Source organism: Gnatocerus cornutus, chromosome 1 (genome assembly GCF_029298725.1).
Source record: "Gnatocerus cornutus isolate USDA-ARS CGAHR chromosome 1, icGnaCorn1.1, whole genome shotgun sequence".
Lineage (NCBI taxonomy): Eukaryota > Metazoa > Arthropoda > Insecta > Coleoptera > Tenebrionidae > Gnatocerus > Gnatocerus cornutus.
This window is the reverse complement of record NC_142233.1, coordinates 31,821,539-31,837,177: the sequence shown is the minus strand read 5'-3', so window position 1 is coordinate 31,837,177 and position 15,639 is coordinate 31,821,539. Positions and strand designations below refer to the sequence as shown.

General features: G+C 36.5%; 10 protein-coding genes across 10 annotated transcripts; 1 reads left to right on the top strand and 9 right to left on the bottom strand.

The window, feature by feature from the left end:
* Positions 1-1,140: 1,140 nt before the first annotated feature.
* On the bottom strand, positions 1,141-1,876 carry LOC148181725 (uncharacterized). Its single transcript, XM_088040460.1, has 2 exons — positions 1,538-1,876; positions 1,141-1,488 (listed from the first exon to the last, which is right to left on the bottom strand). The coding sequence occupies exons 1-2, from the start codon at positions 1,793-1,795 to the stop codon at positions 1,216-1,218; spliced, it is 531 nt and encodes a 176-aa protein (XP_087896586.1). The 5' UTR covers positions 1,796-1,876; the 3' UTR covers positions 1,141-1,215.
* A 2,268-nt stretch (positions 1,877-4,144) lies between these two features.
* Positions 4,145-4,772, top strand: LOC148181724 (uncharacterized). The gene is made up of 2 exons (XM_088042256.1): positions 4,145-4,414; positions 4,459-4,772. The coding sequence occupies exons 1-2, from the start codon at positions 4,148-4,150 to the stop codon at positions 4,753-4,755; spliced, it is 564 nt and encodes a 187-aa protein (XP_087898382.1). The 5' UTR covers positions 4,145-4,147; the 3' UTR covers positions 4,756-4,772.
* Positions 4,773-4,774: 2 nt separating this feature from the next.
* LOC148181723 (uncharacterized) lies at positions 4,775-5,558 on the bottom strand. Its single transcript, XM_088042266.1, has 3 exons — positions 5,412-5,558; positions 5,162-5,358; positions 4,775-5,111 (listed from the first exon to the last, which is right to left on the bottom strand). The coding sequence occupies exons 1-3, from the start codon at positions 5,473-5,475 to the stop codon at positions 4,815-4,817; spliced, it is 558 nt and encodes a 185-aa protein (XP_087898392.1). The 5' UTR covers positions 5,476-5,558; the 3' UTR covers positions 4,775-4,814.
* Positions 5,559-6,936: 1,378 nt separating this feature from the next.
* Positions 6,937-7,637, bottom strand: LOC148181722 (pfs47 receptor-like). The gene is made up of 3 exons (XM_088037655.1): positions 7,554-7,637; positions 7,309-7,505; positions 6,937-7,256 (listed from the first exon to the last, which is right to left on the bottom strand). Exons 1-3 carry the CDS (start codon positions 7,618-7,620, stop codon positions 6,939-6,941), a joined length of 582 nt encoding a protein of 193 aa, XP_087893781.1. The 5' UTR covers positions 7,621-7,637; the 3' UTR covers positions 6,937-6,938.
* Positions 7,638-9,308: 1,671 nt separating this feature from the next.
* On the bottom strand, positions 9,309-10,120 carry LOC148181721 (pfs47 receptor-like). Its single transcript, XM_088042746.1, has 3 exons — positions 9,960-10,120; positions 9,716-9,912; positions 9,309-9,668 (listed from the first exon to the last, which is right to left on the bottom strand). Exons 1-3 carry the CDS (start codon positions 10,024-10,026, stop codon positions 9,378-9,380), a joined length of 555 nt encoding a protein of 184 aa, XP_087898872.1. The 5' UTR covers positions 10,027-10,120; the 3' UTR covers positions 9,309-9,377.
* A 622-nt stretch (positions 10,121-10,742) lies between these two features.
* LOC148181720 (pfs47 receptor-like) lies at positions 10,743-11,704 on the bottom strand. The gene is made up of 3 exons (XM_088043239.1): positions 11,423-11,704; positions 11,179-11,375; positions 10,743-11,131 (listed from the first exon to the last, which is right to left on the bottom strand). The coding sequence occupies exons 1-3, from the start codon at positions 11,487-11,489 to the stop codon at positions 10,841-10,843; spliced, it is 555 nt and encodes a 184-aa protein (XP_087899365.1). The 5' UTR covers positions 11,490-11,704; the 3' UTR covers positions 10,743-10,840.
* Positions 11,705-12,206: 502 nt separating this feature from the next.
* LOC148181719 (uncharacterized) lies at positions 12,207-13,015 on the bottom strand. Its single transcript, XM_088047145.1, has 3 exons — positions 12,889-13,015; positions 12,648-12,841; positions 12,207-12,600 (listed from the first exon to the last, which is right to left on the bottom strand). Exons 1-3 carry the CDS (start codon positions 13,013-13,015, stop codon positions 12,337-12,339), a joined length of 585 nt encoding a protein of 194 aa, XP_087903271.1. The 3' UTR covers positions 12,207-12,336.
* Positions 13,006-13,930, bottom strand: LOC148181718 (uncharacterized). Its single transcript, XM_088047130.1, has 2 exons — positions 13,693-13,930; positions 13,006-13,651 (listed from the first exon to the last, which is right to left on the bottom strand). The coding sequence occupies exons 1-2, from the start codon at positions 13,900-13,902 to the stop codon at positions 13,022-13,024; spliced, it is 840 nt and encodes a 279-aa protein (XP_087903256.1). The 5' UTR covers positions 13,903-13,930; the 3' UTR covers positions 13,006-13,021.
* Positions 13,931-13,960: 30 nt separating this feature from the next.
* Positions 13,961-14,859, bottom strand: LOC148181717 (cyclin-dependent kinases regulatory subunit-like). Its single transcript, XM_088047159.1, has 3 exons — positions 14,475-14,859; positions 14,296-14,423; positions 13,961-14,250 (listed from the first exon to the last, which is right to left on the bottom strand). Exons 1-3 carry the CDS (start codon positions 14,564-14,566, stop codon positions 14,189-14,191), a joined length of 282 nt encoding a protein of 93 aa, XP_087903285.1. The 5' UTR covers positions 14,567-14,859; the 3' UTR covers positions 13,961-14,188.
* Positions 14,860-14,939: 80 nt separating this feature from the next.
* LOC148181716 (cyclin-dependent kinases regulatory subunit-like) lies at positions 14,940-15,621 on the bottom strand. Its single transcript, XM_088034513.1, has 3 exons — positions 15,423-15,621; positions 15,249-15,376; positions 14,940-15,200 (listed from the first exon to the last, which is right to left on the bottom strand). Exons 1-3 carry the CDS (start codon positions 15,476-15,478, stop codon positions 15,142-15,144), a joined length of 243 nt encoding a protein of 80 aa, XP_087890639.1. The 5' UTR covers positions 15,479-15,621; the 3' UTR covers positions 14,940-15,141.
* Between the last annotated feature and the right edge of the window lie 18 nt (positions 15,622-15,639).

Below are 15,639 nucleotides of genomic sequence, written 5' to 3'. Positions count from 1 at the left end.
TGGCCTCCAATCACAACATGTTTACCTGCAGTTTCAGTAGTCAATTTCCGAACTTTCATCCAATAAAAATCTTCAGGAGCCCCACACAACACCTGTGGGATCAATAATTATATTTAAAAAAGACCTAATGATAAGTTACTTTGATATATTTTCCAACCAGTACCATTTTATTAAAAGAGGCAAACATATAATTCTCCCGAAGGTTTACTCTTCCAATTAACAATCCTATGAACTTTACGTAAGTTTGACCAATGTACATTTTATTACCGAAAGTATCTAGCCCAGCAACGAGAGCATCTTCTGAGACCCAACCCATGTATTCGCGCCAATAGTAACCATCCTCGGCGGAGGAAAGCGCGACGAAGAACAAGATCACAAGAGATAAGAAGTGCATGACTAACGGAATAAGAAGAGGCGAGAAATGTGAATTTGCAATTTTCATATCTTTTACTGAGTTGCGCTATAACTACTAATCTGAGCATTTTATTTGATTTATTTGTTAGCACTGTTTTATGTGTGACATGACTATAAATAAAATATTTTTTCGACGACCCGATATGAAAGCGACATTTTCCACACGGTTAAATGACTCCAAAAGGTGATGATTTCGTTCATCCATTCACGAAAGTAAAAGTCACTAGTGTAATATGAATATATCCGCACAAACCTGTCAAAATTGACAGTTATTTTGAAATATAAATGTAACTCTTGAGTTTTTGTCTAAAATATCTAGACAATTTACTGTAAAACAACATGCATAATGGTGAAAATGAATTGGTCTGGTCGTTTCTGACAAGTCAATTTTGACAGGTCTGTGCTGATATATCTATTCATATCACACTAGTGACTTTTACTTTCGTTAATGGATGTACGAAAACATCAACCATCTAACTATGTGAAATACGTCACTTTTATATGAGGTCGTAGAAAAATGACATTTAGAATAGAGAAGAAATGAACTATTGTCGAGACTTATGGTTTCTTCCTGATGATGGAAGGTCGTAGGAAAAATAGTATACATAACTCTACATTAACATTCGTGCGAAATTGGTCACTTTTCGTACTTGTTATGTAAATATCTATTCATTGTGAATCTCTAAAATTATTTCCTTGTTTACAAGTAATGATTAATTACGCAAATAACCAAAAATTTTTTAATAAATTTGCATATTTAAATAAGATACAAAATCACGTAATTTAAAATTAGTTTCTACGTCAAACAGTTGTCCCATTATACATCAAAATCTCGAAGTTTCCTACTTTAAATTCCAACCCATTATCGGCGTAATAAAAATACGAATCGTCCTTCCAAAAGGCCGTCACTTTTCCCACTTTGTATTCTCCATTCTTGTGAATCCTTCCAATGTTAAGATACCCATTTCTGTCTTCATGACCACCAATCACCACTTGTTTGTCTGCGATCATCGATTGCATATTTTTCACATTTACTTTCATCCAATAAAAATTCTCAGGATCTCCACACAACACCTACGTATCAATCAAAAACACCAAATCACACTAAAAAAGGGTAACTTACCTTGATATATTTTCCAACCATCACAACTCCATTGTAAGAACCAAACAGATAATTTTCCCGAGAATTCACTCTTCCAATTAACAGTCCTGAGTACCTCACGTAAGCTTGTCCGATGTTGATTTTATTACCGAAAGTGTCAAGTCCAACAACGAGAGCATCTTCAGGGACCCAACCCATGTATTCGCGCCAGTAATAACCTTCCTGAGCGGAGGAAACCGCGGCGAAAAATAAAACCGTGATAGTTGATAAGAAGTGCATGACTAACTGAGCAAGATGAGGCTTGTTGGTGCTGAACGAGAGAAATGGGAATGTGCATGTGATTATTATCTTTGATTGCGTTGGGTTGGTCAAGAGTCACAGTAGGAAAACCACAAAAAGTGTGCTCATATTTTGGAGTGGGACACGTTTAACTGTGCGTTCGTGAAACATTTAATCTTTTAACTTTTTGGAGACTTTTTGTGTCACTTCTTGTTCAATTTTTGTCGTTAGAGTGTCCAGTTTCGATGTAATAAAAACAATAAATTTGGGGGCCTGTTCAATATTTTCAACTTCCTTTTGGTACTCGTTTTGAGTTGTTTATCAATTAGGTGAAATTACAAATTCGTAGAGCAAACGAAACAAATTTTATATTAGATATTTTCAATTACCTATTAAGGATCCACCCTTTCTTCACAACAAAATGGAGAATGTGATTGACATCGAATTAAAACTCAAAAAATAATTCATTCATTGGCTGGCATTGTTCTTATCAAATTGGTTTTTATAACAAAAAACGCACTTAAGCAATCAAACGATCGTAACTGTTTCCTTATTGGTTGGATAAACAAACTGTTTTATTGGGTACATTTCTAAGCTAATCAAATTAATTCATTAATAAAAAAATTAATTTATCGAATATTGATAACAAAAGTGAACAAATTAAAAGAAGTGGGGCTCCGGATTTGCTACTTTTGTTGTTATAATGATGTTTATTGACTCAATAAATAGTTATTTGGTTCACTAGACTAGAAAAAATTCTTTTGGAAATGCAGATTTGAACTAACCAGCATTTTCAAGCGTTTTAAACAAGATTTTATGGGCGGATGATTAAATTATTTATATTTTGACTTTTGGTTAGAATTTGAAACGTCATTTAATCATTTGGAGAAATTTTATCAGTTGGGAAATATATTGGTAGCATTCAAATCAAATCGAACAATTGAAGACTAATTAAATTCAAATATCAACATTTCGTGTTTCTGAAAATGTTTGCTGCGACTTTTAACATTTTCTAAGGTTTTTTTATAAACTGACATTTATGCAGTGATGCCAACTAGTAAAATAAAACAAACTATTCCAAATGTCACGTTTGACTTTTAAAGGAAGAATTGCTTACCGCAAATTAGTATCACAAATGCCGGAGACGCACAATAGTTATTTTTAGACAGCCGTCTATTTTTAACGTTTCTGGAGCTATGTAAATAGACTGGAAAACGGCGTTTTCCTAAAACGTTTTCCTCTAAAAGGAAACTAGTTAGTTTTTTTGTTTAAAATGTTGACATCACAATGTCATTATTGAATTATTGAAGTCTGCTGAAGTATTTTAAAAGAGATTAGACAATTCAAATCCAACAATTGAATGTTAATTTTAATTCCAATGTGTTTCTGAAAATCTTTGTTGTAACTTTACTCAATTAGTTTACTTTTATTATTTTTGAAGGTCATTGTCTCCACAACAGCACACAAATTGACACAATTAGCAAGACAAAACCAACGATTCTAAATGTCTCGTTTGACCGCCTAGTCTTTCTAAAAATTATTTTTGTTGCAAATAAGTACTATCACAAATGCCATGAAAATCATTTAATTCTAAAAGAGAGTCAATTTTCTAAGTTGATCCACCCTTTCTTTATAACAAAATGGAGGATGTGATTGAAATCGGATTAAAGCCAAAAAAAAATCACTGATTGGCTCGCATTGTCCATGACAAGTTAGTATTTGTAACAAAAAACGAACCCAAACACCCAACACGGTCGTAACTGTTCTTTCATAGGTTAGATAAACAAACTTATTGATTGGGTAAATTTCTAAGCTAATGAAATTAACGTTGAGCCCAAATAAGAATCAGTTCATTGGATGTTCATAACAAAACGCGAACAAAATTTAAGAAATAGAGCTCTTGATTTGATGAGTAACTTTTTCATTTAGACGGACAAGACAAAATTTGTGTGAAATTACTAAATTCCAGAGAACAAGAAACAAAAGGCGAACAAAAATAATTATTATCTTTGGAGAAAAGCAGACAAACTCAGAGTGTAGGTATGATCGAATAAAACAGAGCTCTCGAATTTTGAAATAGGTTGGTACTATTGTCTCTGATGACAGAGACCTACTAGATTGACCATACTAATTTTAAACACACTTGATTTTGTCACACTTAACAATTTTCACCTTCTGAACCACACGTCTTCACATTTTCATTGTTAGATACACATCTCAAGTTCACTTCCGACAAAATTATACCAACTTAATTTAAATACATGTAAACATAAAAACATAATTTGTAAACAATTCTATCAGGACAAGCAATCCTCTAAAAACGCATCAATTTCCTCGAAAATCAGTCCCAAAATGTCGCCCACCAAAGCAGCACCTCTCATCTTTCTCCTGCTTCTTCCCAACATCTTAAGCCTTCGGGAAGACTACTACTGGCGCGAGTACCTTGGATCCATCCCGTTTGACGCCCTCCAAGCAGGACAAGATCTAGACGGTAACGGTGTCTACATAGCTCAAGTTTACGTAAAGAACATCGGTCTGTTGGTTGGCCGAGCGGTTTCTGGAGAAAAAGAAGTTCTCGTGTCGTACGGAGGTGTCGTGCACAAAGGAAAATACGTCAAAGTAAGTACTGGTAGTACCAAACACCGAAAAAACGTTGTTTTCAGATATTGTGCGGTCCCGATGAAAACTTCTATTGGCTACAAGCAAACTCGAGCAATCTTCACGTGAAAGTCATCAATCAACATCCGGTGGTTGGTGGTCATGACGATTATTACGGACTTTTGAGCATTGGGCGTATTAACGTGGGAGGAGACACGAAAATCGGGAAGGTGGCTTCTTTTTGGGTCGAAAATGCTTTCTTCTATCATGAAGAGCAAGATGGAGAAAAACGAGTTGGGTCGTACGAGGTGTTGCTGTATAAGAAGGATCAATCGGAAGTCAACGCGTTGAATGATGTTTAATAAACGATAAATTATTATTTTACACCTTTATTTTTTGATATTTGGTACATCTTATGGACTTAATTTTCTTCACTGCTATCAGAATTCTTTCGATACATAAGAACTTGAAATTGCGCTAATTTCCCTTCAGCCTGTTCGCCGCAATAATAAAAGTGCGGATTTTCCGCCGAAACGGGTCCAATTTTCCCAACCTTGACTTCATTTCCCACAGAGGCTTTTCCAACGTACAGATAATCAACACTGATGTCTTCATGACCTCCAATTACAGGAGACTGACCTCTGCCGGTAACTACAGAATGCAAATTACTAGACGTGGCGTTCAACCAGAAAAAGTTTTGAGGAGAACCACACAGAACCTAAAATATTGCCAACTTTGTAGTAATTAACACACTAAAAAAAAAGTTACCTTGATGAATTTTCCAGTTACAATTAGCCCTCCATAGGGAACCAACATGTTACTTTCTCCCGATACCACACGACCTGTAATCAACCCAGTTCCTTTAATGTAGGCTTGACCAACATGGATAGCATTGCCATTGTTGTCCTGACCGGCAACTATAGCATCGGACGGTACCTTTCCCAAATATTCGCGCCAGTAGTAACCTGACAAAATGCAAATTGTATTAATGTCTTAATTTGCAGTGGTACCAAATAACCTTCGTTGCAATAAATCGGTGTTACCAAAACAAAAATCGTGATTACTGTTGTGACGAACCTCATCTTGGAGCAATTAAAAGCAAAACTGCTCCAGTAGAATGTTATTTTCTGCTTTTATACAATATGCAAATTATGGGAAAAAATTCTAAAGCAAATAGATCTTCATTATATGTTTGTTTTTACTTGGTACAAATTAGGTAGATACTTAATTTTAAACATAAATTAAGCTAATCGAATGTCAAAAAAATAATAATTACGGCAAGACAATGGGCAATAAACACAAAATCCAAGTTTGTATTCTTTAGAGTGACTTTCAATTGAAATTGCACCCAATTTAAGTTAAAACCATGTAAATATTTAAATACACAAAACACGACGGTATTTTTGAAAAGACAATGCGGTACTTCCGTATAACAGCGTAACTTTCTAAACAACATTTTAGACAAGTTGAGTCTTTATTTTGAGTTTTACAAACTTTTTTTCAGTGCTGTTTTTCCAATTCGTTCTGAGTACCAACAAGAAGGTAAGGTCACGGTAGTACTAGTTTGCAACCCATGATATTATCCCCAGACCGAATTTGGTACTTTAACGTCACCAAAATCTTTAGTATACTAATTGTCAAGAAAAGTACCAACAAATTTCAACCTTAGGTAATCTGTTTCTCTAAACTATTTAAAAAAATTGAAATTCATTGATTTTTATGCGCCTCAGTCAAACGTAGCATTTAGAATAATTGGTTTTATTTTGCTAATTGGCATCACTGCATAAATGTCAATTGTGTCAATTTGTGTGCCCTTGTAAAGACCAATAATCTTTTAACTAAATAATTTAGAAAAACATTTGAAATTAATCTTCACTTGTTGGATTTGAATGCGGTGTTACCAACCTATTTCCCTACTGATAAAATTTTCCTAAATTAATGAATGACGTTTCAAATTCATAACAAAAGTTAAAATAAAGTCCGTTTGTTTTTAAAAAACCACCAACACCGCACTCTCCTACCACTTTATAACTGGCAACGTCGTCGATGGTGACTTTTTGGTGTTAAAATCAAATAGGTTAGTTGTTTAATTGACAATTTGATTACACAAAACGGCCTTTCAGGCTGTGACGAGTCTTTTCACTATTTAATCCTTTGATTTGCAATCCAACAGGCTGTAACAAAAATTTGACATTTGTTTTTTCACCAAAAATTTCCCTAGGCAACGTTGGCGGTTGTAAGATTGGAAAATTGCGGTATTGTTTAAAAAAAACGGACTGTATAAACTACTATTAATGTAACTATTTATTATTGTTAGTGCACAAAATTTTGTGTTTTCGAGTTTCAACACTTTCCTCCCATTTTTAAAAGAATATTTTCCAGTTTAATAAAACAAATTTTTTGATTTTTTAAGATAATTGAAACTTTTTTTTTAAACATTTTGAAAGTCTTTTGGATTTTTACAATCTTCGAATTTTGCACAAACTTTGATTGATAAATATTTAGAATCTCTGAACATTTGGAAATAATTAAAACCAGACAAATCTTATTTTGGCTTTATTTTTTCCACACTGTTAATAGAAGCGTTACGATACATAAGAACTTCAAACTTCCCCAATTTTCCTTCAAACCCTTCATCACTATAATAAAAATGCGAATCTTCACGATTTTCCGCCGGAAGGGGTGTAATTTTCCCAACTTTAACCTCATTCCTCACGATCGCTTTTCCAACATACACATAATCAACACTGACATCTTCATGACCCCCAATTACAGGAGACTGACCAGGGGTGGTAACGACAGACTGCAGACTACTAGAATTGGCTTTCGACCAGAAGAAATTTTCAGGGGAACCACAGAGAACCTAAAATATCACCAATTTTCATCACAATCATCTTAAAACAAAGAATTGTTACCTTGACGAATTTTCCAATAACCACCAGTCCCCCATAGGGAATAAACATGTACTTTTCTCCCGACACCACCCGACTTGGAATCAACCCAGCCCCCTTGATGTAAGCTTGACCAACATGAATATCATTGCCATCTTTGTCTTGTCCCACAACCAAAGCGTCCGGTGGTACTAACCCCAAAAATTCCCTCCAATAGTAACCTGTCAGAACTAAATATTAATGTCTTCTTTGAACGTGAAGCAACTGACCTTCTTGTTCGCAACAAATCGCTGTTACTAACACAAAAATCGTGACCACCGTCGCGACGAAGTGCATCGTGGACCAATAAAAGTTAAGACTGTTTTAATAAATTGCTACTTTCCGCTTTTATGCAAATATCGTGGGAGATCCCGAAGCAAATTCTTAGAGTAAAAATTGTTTGTTTGTATAAGTTTGCTGTGATTGGTTAGTTTAGTTTTTTTATTCTTTGAAGTCTGATGAAGGTCAGAGTTGATAAGTGGACAAATGGGAGAACGGAGACCGGTCTTCTGAGGTAAATAAAAAGACAAGCTGAAGGGGTTTGACCTGTGGTCATGCAACGAGTGGGAAAACCGCGGACGGTTATTGAATATTTTACCATAATTAAGAACGATTAAGTAGAAATGTGTTTGTTGATTACGAGTCGAATAACGGCTACCAGATGATGGGTTTTTCAGTTTACAATCTAAAAGTGGTGAAGTAGGGAAAATATTTAAATATTTATGAATAAATAAATATTAAATTAAGTCGGAAGTAATCGAGAAACAAAATGATAATGTATTTACGTCAGCAGAAATGTGGACAATTTAATTTTTTTTTTCTTTCTGTTTCTTCATATAAACTCCAAAAAATACAGAGAATTCTATTATAGACCTTTAACAATGTCCCAAAAGGATCTTATGAACTCCAAGAATATAAACAATGCGAGTTTAAGTCAAAACAAACCTCAAATTTTGGGCTTAAAATAAGGAAAACTTGTTGGTTTTTATAAGGGTTTGAAAATTGGTGGATGCGCCAATTTCTTCTCAACCAAGATTTATAATAATTAAATAAAAAAAAATCGATTCTAAATAGTAATTTGCATCACAAGACCGGAAAATGCTCTTTTGGAAGTATGAGTGAAATAGCGAAGACGAGGCGGAAAAAAAAACTGATCTAGTGACTTTTAGGCCAGCCGCAGACGAGCGACTTTTGTGGTCCGACAGTCGTGACGCCCAAAATGAAACGCATTGTTTTAAATGCTACCATGCAGACGAGCGACTTTCTGACGCGGCGACCGTCGACTACCAGCGACCGGTCGCTCTAGATGCAACATGTTCCATTTTTCCGCGTTCAAATATTTGCCGAGCGACTGTCGCCCAATATCGGACACAAGCATTGTAACATGTTTATGCAGACGGGCGCCAAAAAATCGCACGTCGGAAAAGACTACTCAGAATTTCACCTTTCTTTATAATCATTGGGCCAACTAACTTTAGCAAATTATCAAATGAGTCACTGACATTCAAAAATAATTTAAAAATTTGTCAGGATGTTCACGTAAATCTTCGTATAAAGTGTGAAATTGGCCTTTTAATAGTCGTTGGCTTACAATGAGATGGACCCAATATCGCCTATGCCGTTGATTTTTCTTTCTACGTCGCACAATAATACGAGCAATAGCTGCTAACTCAAAAAATCCATTTTGAAACTAGGAAAACGCACCACAAAATTGTGGTTCATATGCGCAGTGCCTCGGCTACTCCTGAGCGACACGATTGTCGATCTACAAAAAAGTCGCTCGTCTGCGGCTGGCCTTACTCTTTAAGATTGCTCTCCTAGTAACAATTTTAGAAATAAAACATTCTAACCTTTTTAAAATACTCCAGCAGACTCCTGTGTCAATTGCGAAATCAACCGGTAAACCAAAAAAAATCTAGTTTTTTTTGGAAGCCTAGGCCGTCAACGGCCTATTTATATGTCTCCAAAAACGTTAAAAAAAGACGGCGGCTTAAAAATGTTTATTTATTCACAAAATAATACAAAATTTTTGTTCATTTTTTTTATATCTCTTATTATCGTTCTTTTACATGGTCCTTCTCATACATAAGAACCTCGAAATAATCATCAACTCTATTTTCCGTCTCGTCGTTGCTATAATACAACGGACCTGCTCCATTAGGCTTCGAAGGATCAATTTTTCCAATTTTGAGATCGTTTCCAACTTTGACCCTCCCAATGTTCAAATAGTCATTGATGAGATCGTCATGACCTCCAATAACTGGATTCTTCGCAGCGATCTTGGAATGAAACGTAGTAGAATTTGTTGGCATCCAATAAAAGTGTTTAGGGTTACCACAAAGAACCTAGAGACTTATGGTTATCTTCGCCCCATTTAAAACAAAAAAAATACCTTCGCGTACTTGCCCACGGATGTCAAACCAGCGTACGGAACATGAATATATTTAGCTGATGGTAAAACCCGACTGGGTATAAGTCCAGCACTTCGTAAGTAGCCTTGGCCGATGAAGATGTCGCTGCCGTTGTCGTCCAGCCCTGCGACGAGGGCATCTTTGGGAATTTTTCCGGAATATTCCCTCCAGTAGTAACCTTAAATTGAGTGTTAATTTCACGAGCTTAGTTTTTACGGTACGCACCTTCTAGTTTTTTGCTGCAGGAACACGTCCCACACACGAGAAGTGTGACGACTGCTAAAAAGCGCATGTTGAGACTGCGACACTGCGGAGATTTCAGGCTCTTACACCTTAGGTGGGAGAACCGGCGACCAAAAACGGACTAAGCGCAGCAGTTATTACAAATAATCAAATTATTGGTAAAAAGGGAAAACCAGAGAAGGTGAAGAAAGAGCGACATCTGAGAGGCCTTCGATTTTTAAATGTGTTGGCAGCTCTGAATGTCAAAAACTTGTTTGACAATTAGAGCTTAATTAACTTATCCTCATAGGTGTTTCATGACACATTTCAGTTGTCAAACTAATTGCGGTTTCTATTTTACTACTAGTATTACGATTTGAACCACATTTTGGCCTGTTTCTCCATTCTTCTGCCAGTGCACGTTTTAATTCCCGTTGCTCTCTGGTTGAAGTAGGGAAAATATTTATTTATGCATACATAAATAATAAATTGAGACCAAAGGGATCGAAAAACAAAATGACATACGTCAACAGAAATGTGGTGAGTCAATTTGTTTTTCTTTCTATTTCTTCCTGTAAAATCTGAAAAAACTCAAAAGTTCAAAGAATTCAGAATATCTTGAAGGCGCTAAGAATCGAAACAATGTCAGAAGATCTTAAGAAGTCAAAACGAATCTCAAAATTAAGGCTTAAAATGAAGAAAATTTGTTGTTTTTTAAAAAGAGCTTGAAAATTGGTGGATGCGCCAATTCCTTTTCAAATAATATAAGTAAATAATAAAATCATCGATTCTAAAATGTTTATTTATTCACAAAACAATACAAAATGTTTGTTCACTGTTCAATCTCTCAAATTAAAAAACTTTTTTTATTGAAATATTTCTTATTATCGTTCTTTCCCATGGTCCTTCTCATACATAAGAACCTCGAAATAATCATCAACTCTATTTTCCGTCTCGTCGTTGCTATAATACAACGGACCTGCTCCATTAGGCTTCGAAGGATCAATTTTTCCAATTTTGAGATCGTTTCCAACTTTGACCCTCCCAATGTTCAAATAGTCATTGTAGAGATCGTCATGACCTCCAATAACTGGATTCTTCCCAACGATCTTGGAATGAAACGCAGTAGAATTTGTTGGCATCCAATAAAAGTGTTCAGGATTCCCACAAAGAACCTAGAGACTTATCGTTATCTTTTCCCCATTTAAAACAAAAAAATTACCTTCACGTATTTGCTCACGGCTGTCAAAGTAGCGTACGGAACATGAAGGTATTTAACTGATGGTATAACCCGACTGGGTACAATTCCAGCACTTCGTAAGTAACCTTGACCGATGAAAACGTCGCTGCCGTCGCCGTCCAGCCCGGCGACGAGGGCATCTTTGGGAACTGTTCCGCGATATTCCTTCCAGTAGTAACCTTGAATTGAGTGTTAATTTCACGACTTTAGTTTTTTCCGTACGAACCATCGAGTTTTTTGGTGCAGGAACACGTCGCACACACGACAAGTGTGACGACTGCTAAGAAGCGCATGTTGAGACCACAGGTTGAGACTGCGACACTGTGGAGATTTCAGGCTCTTGCAGCTTGTGTGGGAGAAACAGATCAAACCGATCAAAAACGGACTGAGCGCAGCAGTTATTGCAATAATGCAATAGTCGAACTATTGGTTAAAATGGAAAAACCAGAGTAGGTGTAGAAAGAGCTACATCTCAGTGGTCTTAGATTTTTAAATGTGTTGACAGCTCTGAATGCTATGAATGCCAAAGACTCGTTTGACCATTTTGTCCTTTTTAATAAAGTTAAATATTTATGAAATTTACCCTGTTTTTTAAAAAGTACTTTTTTAAAAAATGGCAGTTTTTTAAGGGAAATCGTTGTCTAAGCAGCAAATACCGCAATCTCAATTGTTACAAAGTCATACGGGAACGCAAAAAAACTGTTTTTGGCATTGTAAGTATTTTTTTTCAATGATTAATTATAGTATCAAATCTTAGCTTAAAGTCAAATCTATTCAAAAACACAAAAAATAATTTCTATTACTTAGTAGGTTTCCAGCGAAAAATTTATCTGAAAACAAGTAGTAACAAATTGTTTTCACAACAGAGTTTGCGAATATTGCCGCTTAGACGACGAAATACTGATCTTTTTTAAAAGGGTACCTTTGGAAAAAACAGAGTAAATTTCTTTAAAAATTTAACTTTATTAAAAAGTTACCTTGAAAAACAGGACAAAATGATTAAAAAAACAATGTGTTCTAAAAGGGCCCTACTAGTAGTTATTTTTAACACTTATTATCCAATCTTGTGACGAATTACCACAAATAATAAACCACAAGCAATATAAAATAAACAAATTTAATCTTTTTTCCGCCGTCTTATCAAACTCTGTACATCAAAACTTCGTAGTTCAAAACCACCCGCTCCACCTCGTCATCACTGTAATACAAGAAGGCCCTTTGCGGCCGAGACGCCACTTTGCCCACCCTAATATCATCTCCAATTTTCGCCCTTCCTATGGTGAAATAATCGTTGAAGAGATCGTCGTGGCCTCCAATTACTGGATGTTTGTTTACAATCTGGGAATGAAAAGAAATGGCGTTTGCGGGCATCCAGTATAAATTCCGAGGCAAACCGCAAAGAATCTGTTAAATGTCTTCGGTTAATCGGTTTTTCTCCAACATGAAGTTACCTTAACGTATTTTCCCACGTTGACGAGGTCGTTGTATGGAACGTGGAGATACTTAACAGTTGGATTAATGCGTCCGGTGATAATCCCAGCACCTCTTAAGTAAGTTTGACCGATGAAGATGTCTTCGCCTTTGTCAATGCCTACAGAGAGGGCGTCGGAAGGAATAGAGCCGAGGTACTCTCTCCAGTAGTAACCTAAAGATGACAATCAGTTATTAAGAAGAGTTAAAGCGAAAACGAACCATCTTTCAAAGCGAAGCACTGACTAGAAACAAGAAAGAAAAAAATACAAGTTGCAAGGAACATGATGGGATGCGAACTAAAAGTTGGATGAGGAGTCACAGGAAGACAGTGGTTGATATGATTCATAACTTTTTATTGTTCTAAATTAACATAAGCACACTCTCCAATCCTCTGAAACCCAAGCTTTTCAAAAAAATTAATAGAAGCTTTGTTTCCGGGAAAAATGGTAGCAAAAGGTCGCTGGCCCTCCTCCAGAATTTCTTTAACCAGCGCTGAGACGACCACCTTTGCGTATCCTTTCTTTTTGTGTTGGTCTTCGGTCTGAAGCAACCCCAAGTGGCCAAAGCAGTGTTTTACCACCCACGACACCATCTCGTTGGTGCCTCGCAAGAACAACCCGTACCCTCCGTTCATTTTCAGAAGATCTCTTACGTAATCTACAGACCCTGGGAAACGGTGAGGCCACTTCTCGTCAATTTCCTCCGCGGCTGAAGAATCTAACGCCTTCAAGGTGACTTCAGGAGGACACATCACCGTCACTTCCGCCTGAGGAAGAGCGTACATGTGGTAGAGTTCTTCAGAGAGGTGAATCTTCAGGTTTTTATCAACCGCCAGTTGTTTGATACAACGAAGGTGTTTTTTGTGCACACAGAAGAAGAGACCAGCTTTGTGATAATCCAGGCGGTTGGTGAAGGCTAAGCCTTGGCTCAGGTTGGTGCAGTGGTCATCAAGAGTGAAGACGAAGATATCGTAACAGTGAAGCTAGTATTACTGGTTGCCTATGTCCATGAAAGGGTACTCACTTCTAGTATTACAATGATGGTTCCATCGGTTTTCCAGGAGTTTCGGGGGGATAAGAACGTGACCCTGTCGCGAAACTTCTCGCATTGCTTCCATCGCATGGCTGTGTAAAGCAGACACGAGACATGGGGGGCCCAGGAAGCATATTTTTCGTACAAAATCGCCAATTTCGGGAGATTCTCGTCGGAAATCTCTGTCAAGATATCACTCATGATGCTTACTGATATCCCCACTTTTACCAAGTTATCAGTACTGCCAGTTATAGAGGTGTTCGAAATTACTCAAGTAACTTTATTAATAATAATTAACACTTAACATAATGTTATAAAAGCAGTCTGAATCAGACCAAAAGCTAAACAAGTTATGGAATTAACCAAAAATACAATTACAGCCTTTAAAATCCAAACAAACCAATCAATAGCTTGAATGAAACTACAAACGTGCACCAAAACACATCAGCAGTAATTACAAAACCAGTCCTATGACAGCAACTTAACACTAATTTCCATTCGGTGGCGGCGGTGTCGTAATGGGCCGTTTAAATAACAGAATATGGGGCTCTAAAACAGATTTTCAGTACCAACAACAGCAACTTTAGTACCAACCTGGGGAATGTGTCATGTAGTGCACCCAACCCTTGCTCTGCTGCACCCCAATGCCCCTCCACTCTTGTTCTGACATTAAATGTGTCTTGGGAACAAGCTGTACCATTTCTTTGGGTAACACGACGTGTCTGAAGAAGCATCATTCAAAACAACGCATTTCGAACAATATGGGGGCTCACCTGTACTCGTACTCATCGTCGTAGTATTTTTCGGAGTAAAAAATATTTCTTTGGAGTTCTTCTAGTTTGATACGATCCATTTTGAGGGGCATATAACACAAATTTAGAGTTTTTTAATTGTTTTTGGGCACAAAAAACTTTCACTTCTTTCAAACGGACAAAAGATTTGATTGTGTTGCCAACATGGCCGGCCGAAATTACCAGATTCGGACAGGAAGAAATCATCGCTTTTTAGCAGTGTATCGCAACAATTTAGAGTCTGGAGACGCAAGAAAAACAACAAAAAACTAAACGTCGCGAGTTTGTTTCATTTGAGATTCGTGTCGTGTTTTTTTCGACGATTTTTGATTGACATTTTGACACTCGAGAACTTTATTTTAATGCCAACCTTGCCAAGTAAAAACCCAAGGATGAAAATGTCAAAGACTTGTATTACTGGTTGCCTAGGGTTAAAATCATAATCAGTTTTAACTTAAAAATATTTTATTAACTAATAACTAGCACAATACATGACATAGGAAGCAGCCTGGGTGAAAACCAAAAGCTTAAGGGACTACCCACACTCATTACAGCCATTTAAAACCCAAAAAGCAAATTTTTGCTTAGCTGAGACCTACAACCTTTGTAGCCCTTAACATAATATATACAAATTCTCGTACTTTCAATCTCAATTTTCATTCTTCATCGATCCGGTAATTGGTCTTTTAAACAGAAGAATATGTGGCTCTAAAAAACACAATTTTAAAAGTGTCTTAGGTACAAATTATCACAAACCTGGGGAATGAGTCATGTAATGGACCCAGCCCTTGCTCTGTTGTACCCCAATTCCCCGCCATTCGTCCTCTGACATCAAATGAGTCTTTGGGACCAGCTTTACCATTTCTTTAGGCAAAAAAACGTGCCTAAAACGACAATCAGAATCACAATTTCAAAGAATTTTAAACTCACCTATATTCATGCGTGTCGTCGTTGTATTTATCGGAATAATAAATGTTTCGCTGCATTTTCACGTTTTTTTCACTGTTCGTCAAAGTAAATTTAATAAATTCCAAGAATTTCTTCAAATTACACTGATAAACGTTTCTCGTGTTTCAAACGGACAAAGTTTTAATTGTGGTGCCAACATGGCGGCACGAAACAACCAAGGTCAACGGGTATCCATCCA

Bases quoted from the DNA above. Each gene is read 5' to 3' on its own strand.
- LOC148181716 (XM_088034513.1), bottom strand. From the start codon at position 15,478: ATGCAGCGAAACATTTATTATTCCGATAAATACAACGACGACACGCAT. The intron at 15,377-15,422 runs GTGAGTTTAAAA...TTGTCGTTTTAG, and splicing joins GACGACACGCATGAATATAG to GCACGTTTTTTTGCCTAAAG. The intron at 15,201-15,248 runs GTTTGTGATAAT...TGTGTTTTTTAG, and splicing joins TTACATGACTCATTCCCCAG to AGCCACATATTCTTCTGTTT.
- LOC148181724 (XM_088042256.1), top strand. From the start codon at position 4,148: ATGTCGCCCACCAAAGCAGCACCTCTCATCTTTCTCCTGCTTCTTCCC. The intron at 4,415-4,458 runs GTAAGTACTGGT...CGTTGTTTTCAG, and splicing joins ACAAAGGAAAATACGTCAAA to ATATTGTGCGGTCCCGATGA.
- LOC148181723 (XM_088042266.1), bottom strand. From the start codon at position 5,475: ATGAGGTTCGTCACAACAGTAATCACGATTTTTGTTTTGGTAACACCG. The intron at 5,359-5,411 runs GTTATTTGGTAC...GCATTTTGTCAG, and splicing joins ACCGATTTATTGCAACGAAG to GTTACTACTGGCGCGAATAT. The intron at 5,112-5,161 runs GTAACTTTTTTT...GCAATATTTTAG, and splicing joins TAACTGGAAAATTCATCAAG to GTTCTGTGTGGTTCTCCTCA.
- LOC148181717 (XM_088047159.1), bottom strand. From the start codon at position 14,566: ATGCCCCTCAAAATGGATCGTATCAAACTAGAAGAACTCCAAAGAAAT. The intron at 14,424-14,474 runs GTGAGCCCCCAT...ATGCTTCTTCAG, and splicing joins GACGATGAGTACGAGTACAG to ACACGTCGTGTTACCCAAAG. The intron at 14,251-14,295 runs GTTGGTACTAAA...AATCTGTTTTAG, and splicing joins CTACATGACACATTCCCCAG to AGCCCCATATTCTGTTATTT.
- LOC148181720 (XM_088043239.1), bottom strand. From the start codon at position 11,489: ATGCGCTTCTTAGCAGTCGTCACACTTGTCGTGTGTGCGACGTGTTCC. The intron at 11,376-11,422 runs GTTCGTACGGAA...ACTCAATTCAAG, and splicing joins CTGCACCAAAAAACTCGATG to GTTACTACTGGAAGGAATAT. The intron at 11,132-11,178 runs GTAATTTTTTTG...ATAAGTCTCTAG, and splicing joins CCGTGAGCAAATACGTGAAG to GTTCTTTGTGGGAATCCTGA.
- LOC148181721 (XM_088042746.1), bottom strand. From the start codon at position 10,026: ATGCGCTTTTTAGCAGTCGTCACACTTCTCGTGTGTGGGACGTGTTCC. The intron at 9,913-9,959 runs GTGCGTACCGTA...ACTCAATTTAAG, and splicing joins CTGCAGCAAAAAACTAGAAG to GTTACTACTGGAGGGAATAT. The intron at 9,669-9,715 runs GTATTTTTTTTG...ATAAGTCTCTAG, and splicing joins CCGTGGGCAAGTACGCGAAG to GTTCTTTGTGGTAACCCTAA.
- LOC148181725 (XM_088040460.1), bottom strand. From the start codon at position 1,795: ATGCACTTCTTATCAACTATCACGGTTTTATTTTTCGCCGCGGTTTCC. The intron at 1,489-1,537 runs GTAAGTTACCCT...ATTGATACGTAG, and splicing joins TGGTTGGAAAATATATCAAG to GTGTTGTGTGGAGATCCTGA.
- LOC148181719 (XM_088047145.1), bottom strand. From the start codon at position 13,015: ATGAATCATATCAACCACTGTCTTCCTGTGACTCCTCATCCAACTTTT. The intron at 12,842-12,888 runs GTTCGTTTTCGC...TGTCATCTTTAG, and splicing joins GTGCTTCGCTTTGAAAGATG to GTTACTACTGGAGAGAGTAC. The intron at 12,601-12,647 runs GTAACTTCATGT...GACATTTAACAG, and splicing joins ACGTGGGAAAATACGTTAAG to ATTCTTTGCGGTTTGCCTCG.
- LOC148181722 (XM_088037655.1), bottom strand. From the start codon at position 7,620: ATGCACTTCGTCGCGACGGTGGTCACGATTTTTGTGTTAGTAACAGCG. The intron at 7,506-7,553 runs GTCAGTTGCTTC...TAGTTCTGACAG, and splicing joins GATTTGTTGCGAACAAGAAG to GTTACTATTGGAGGGAATTT. The intron at 7,257-7,308 runs GTAACAATTCTT...GTGATATTTTAG, and splicing joins TTATTGGAAAATTCGTCAAG to GTTCTCTGTGGTTCCCCTGA.
- LOC148181718 (XM_088047130.1), bottom strand. From the start codon at position 13,902: ATGAGTGATATCTTGACAGAGATTTCCGACGAGAATCTCCCGAAATTG. The intron at 13,652-13,692 runs GTGAGTACCCTT...CAGTAATACTAG, and splicing joins CCATCATTGTAATACTAGAA to CTTCACTGTTACGATATCTT.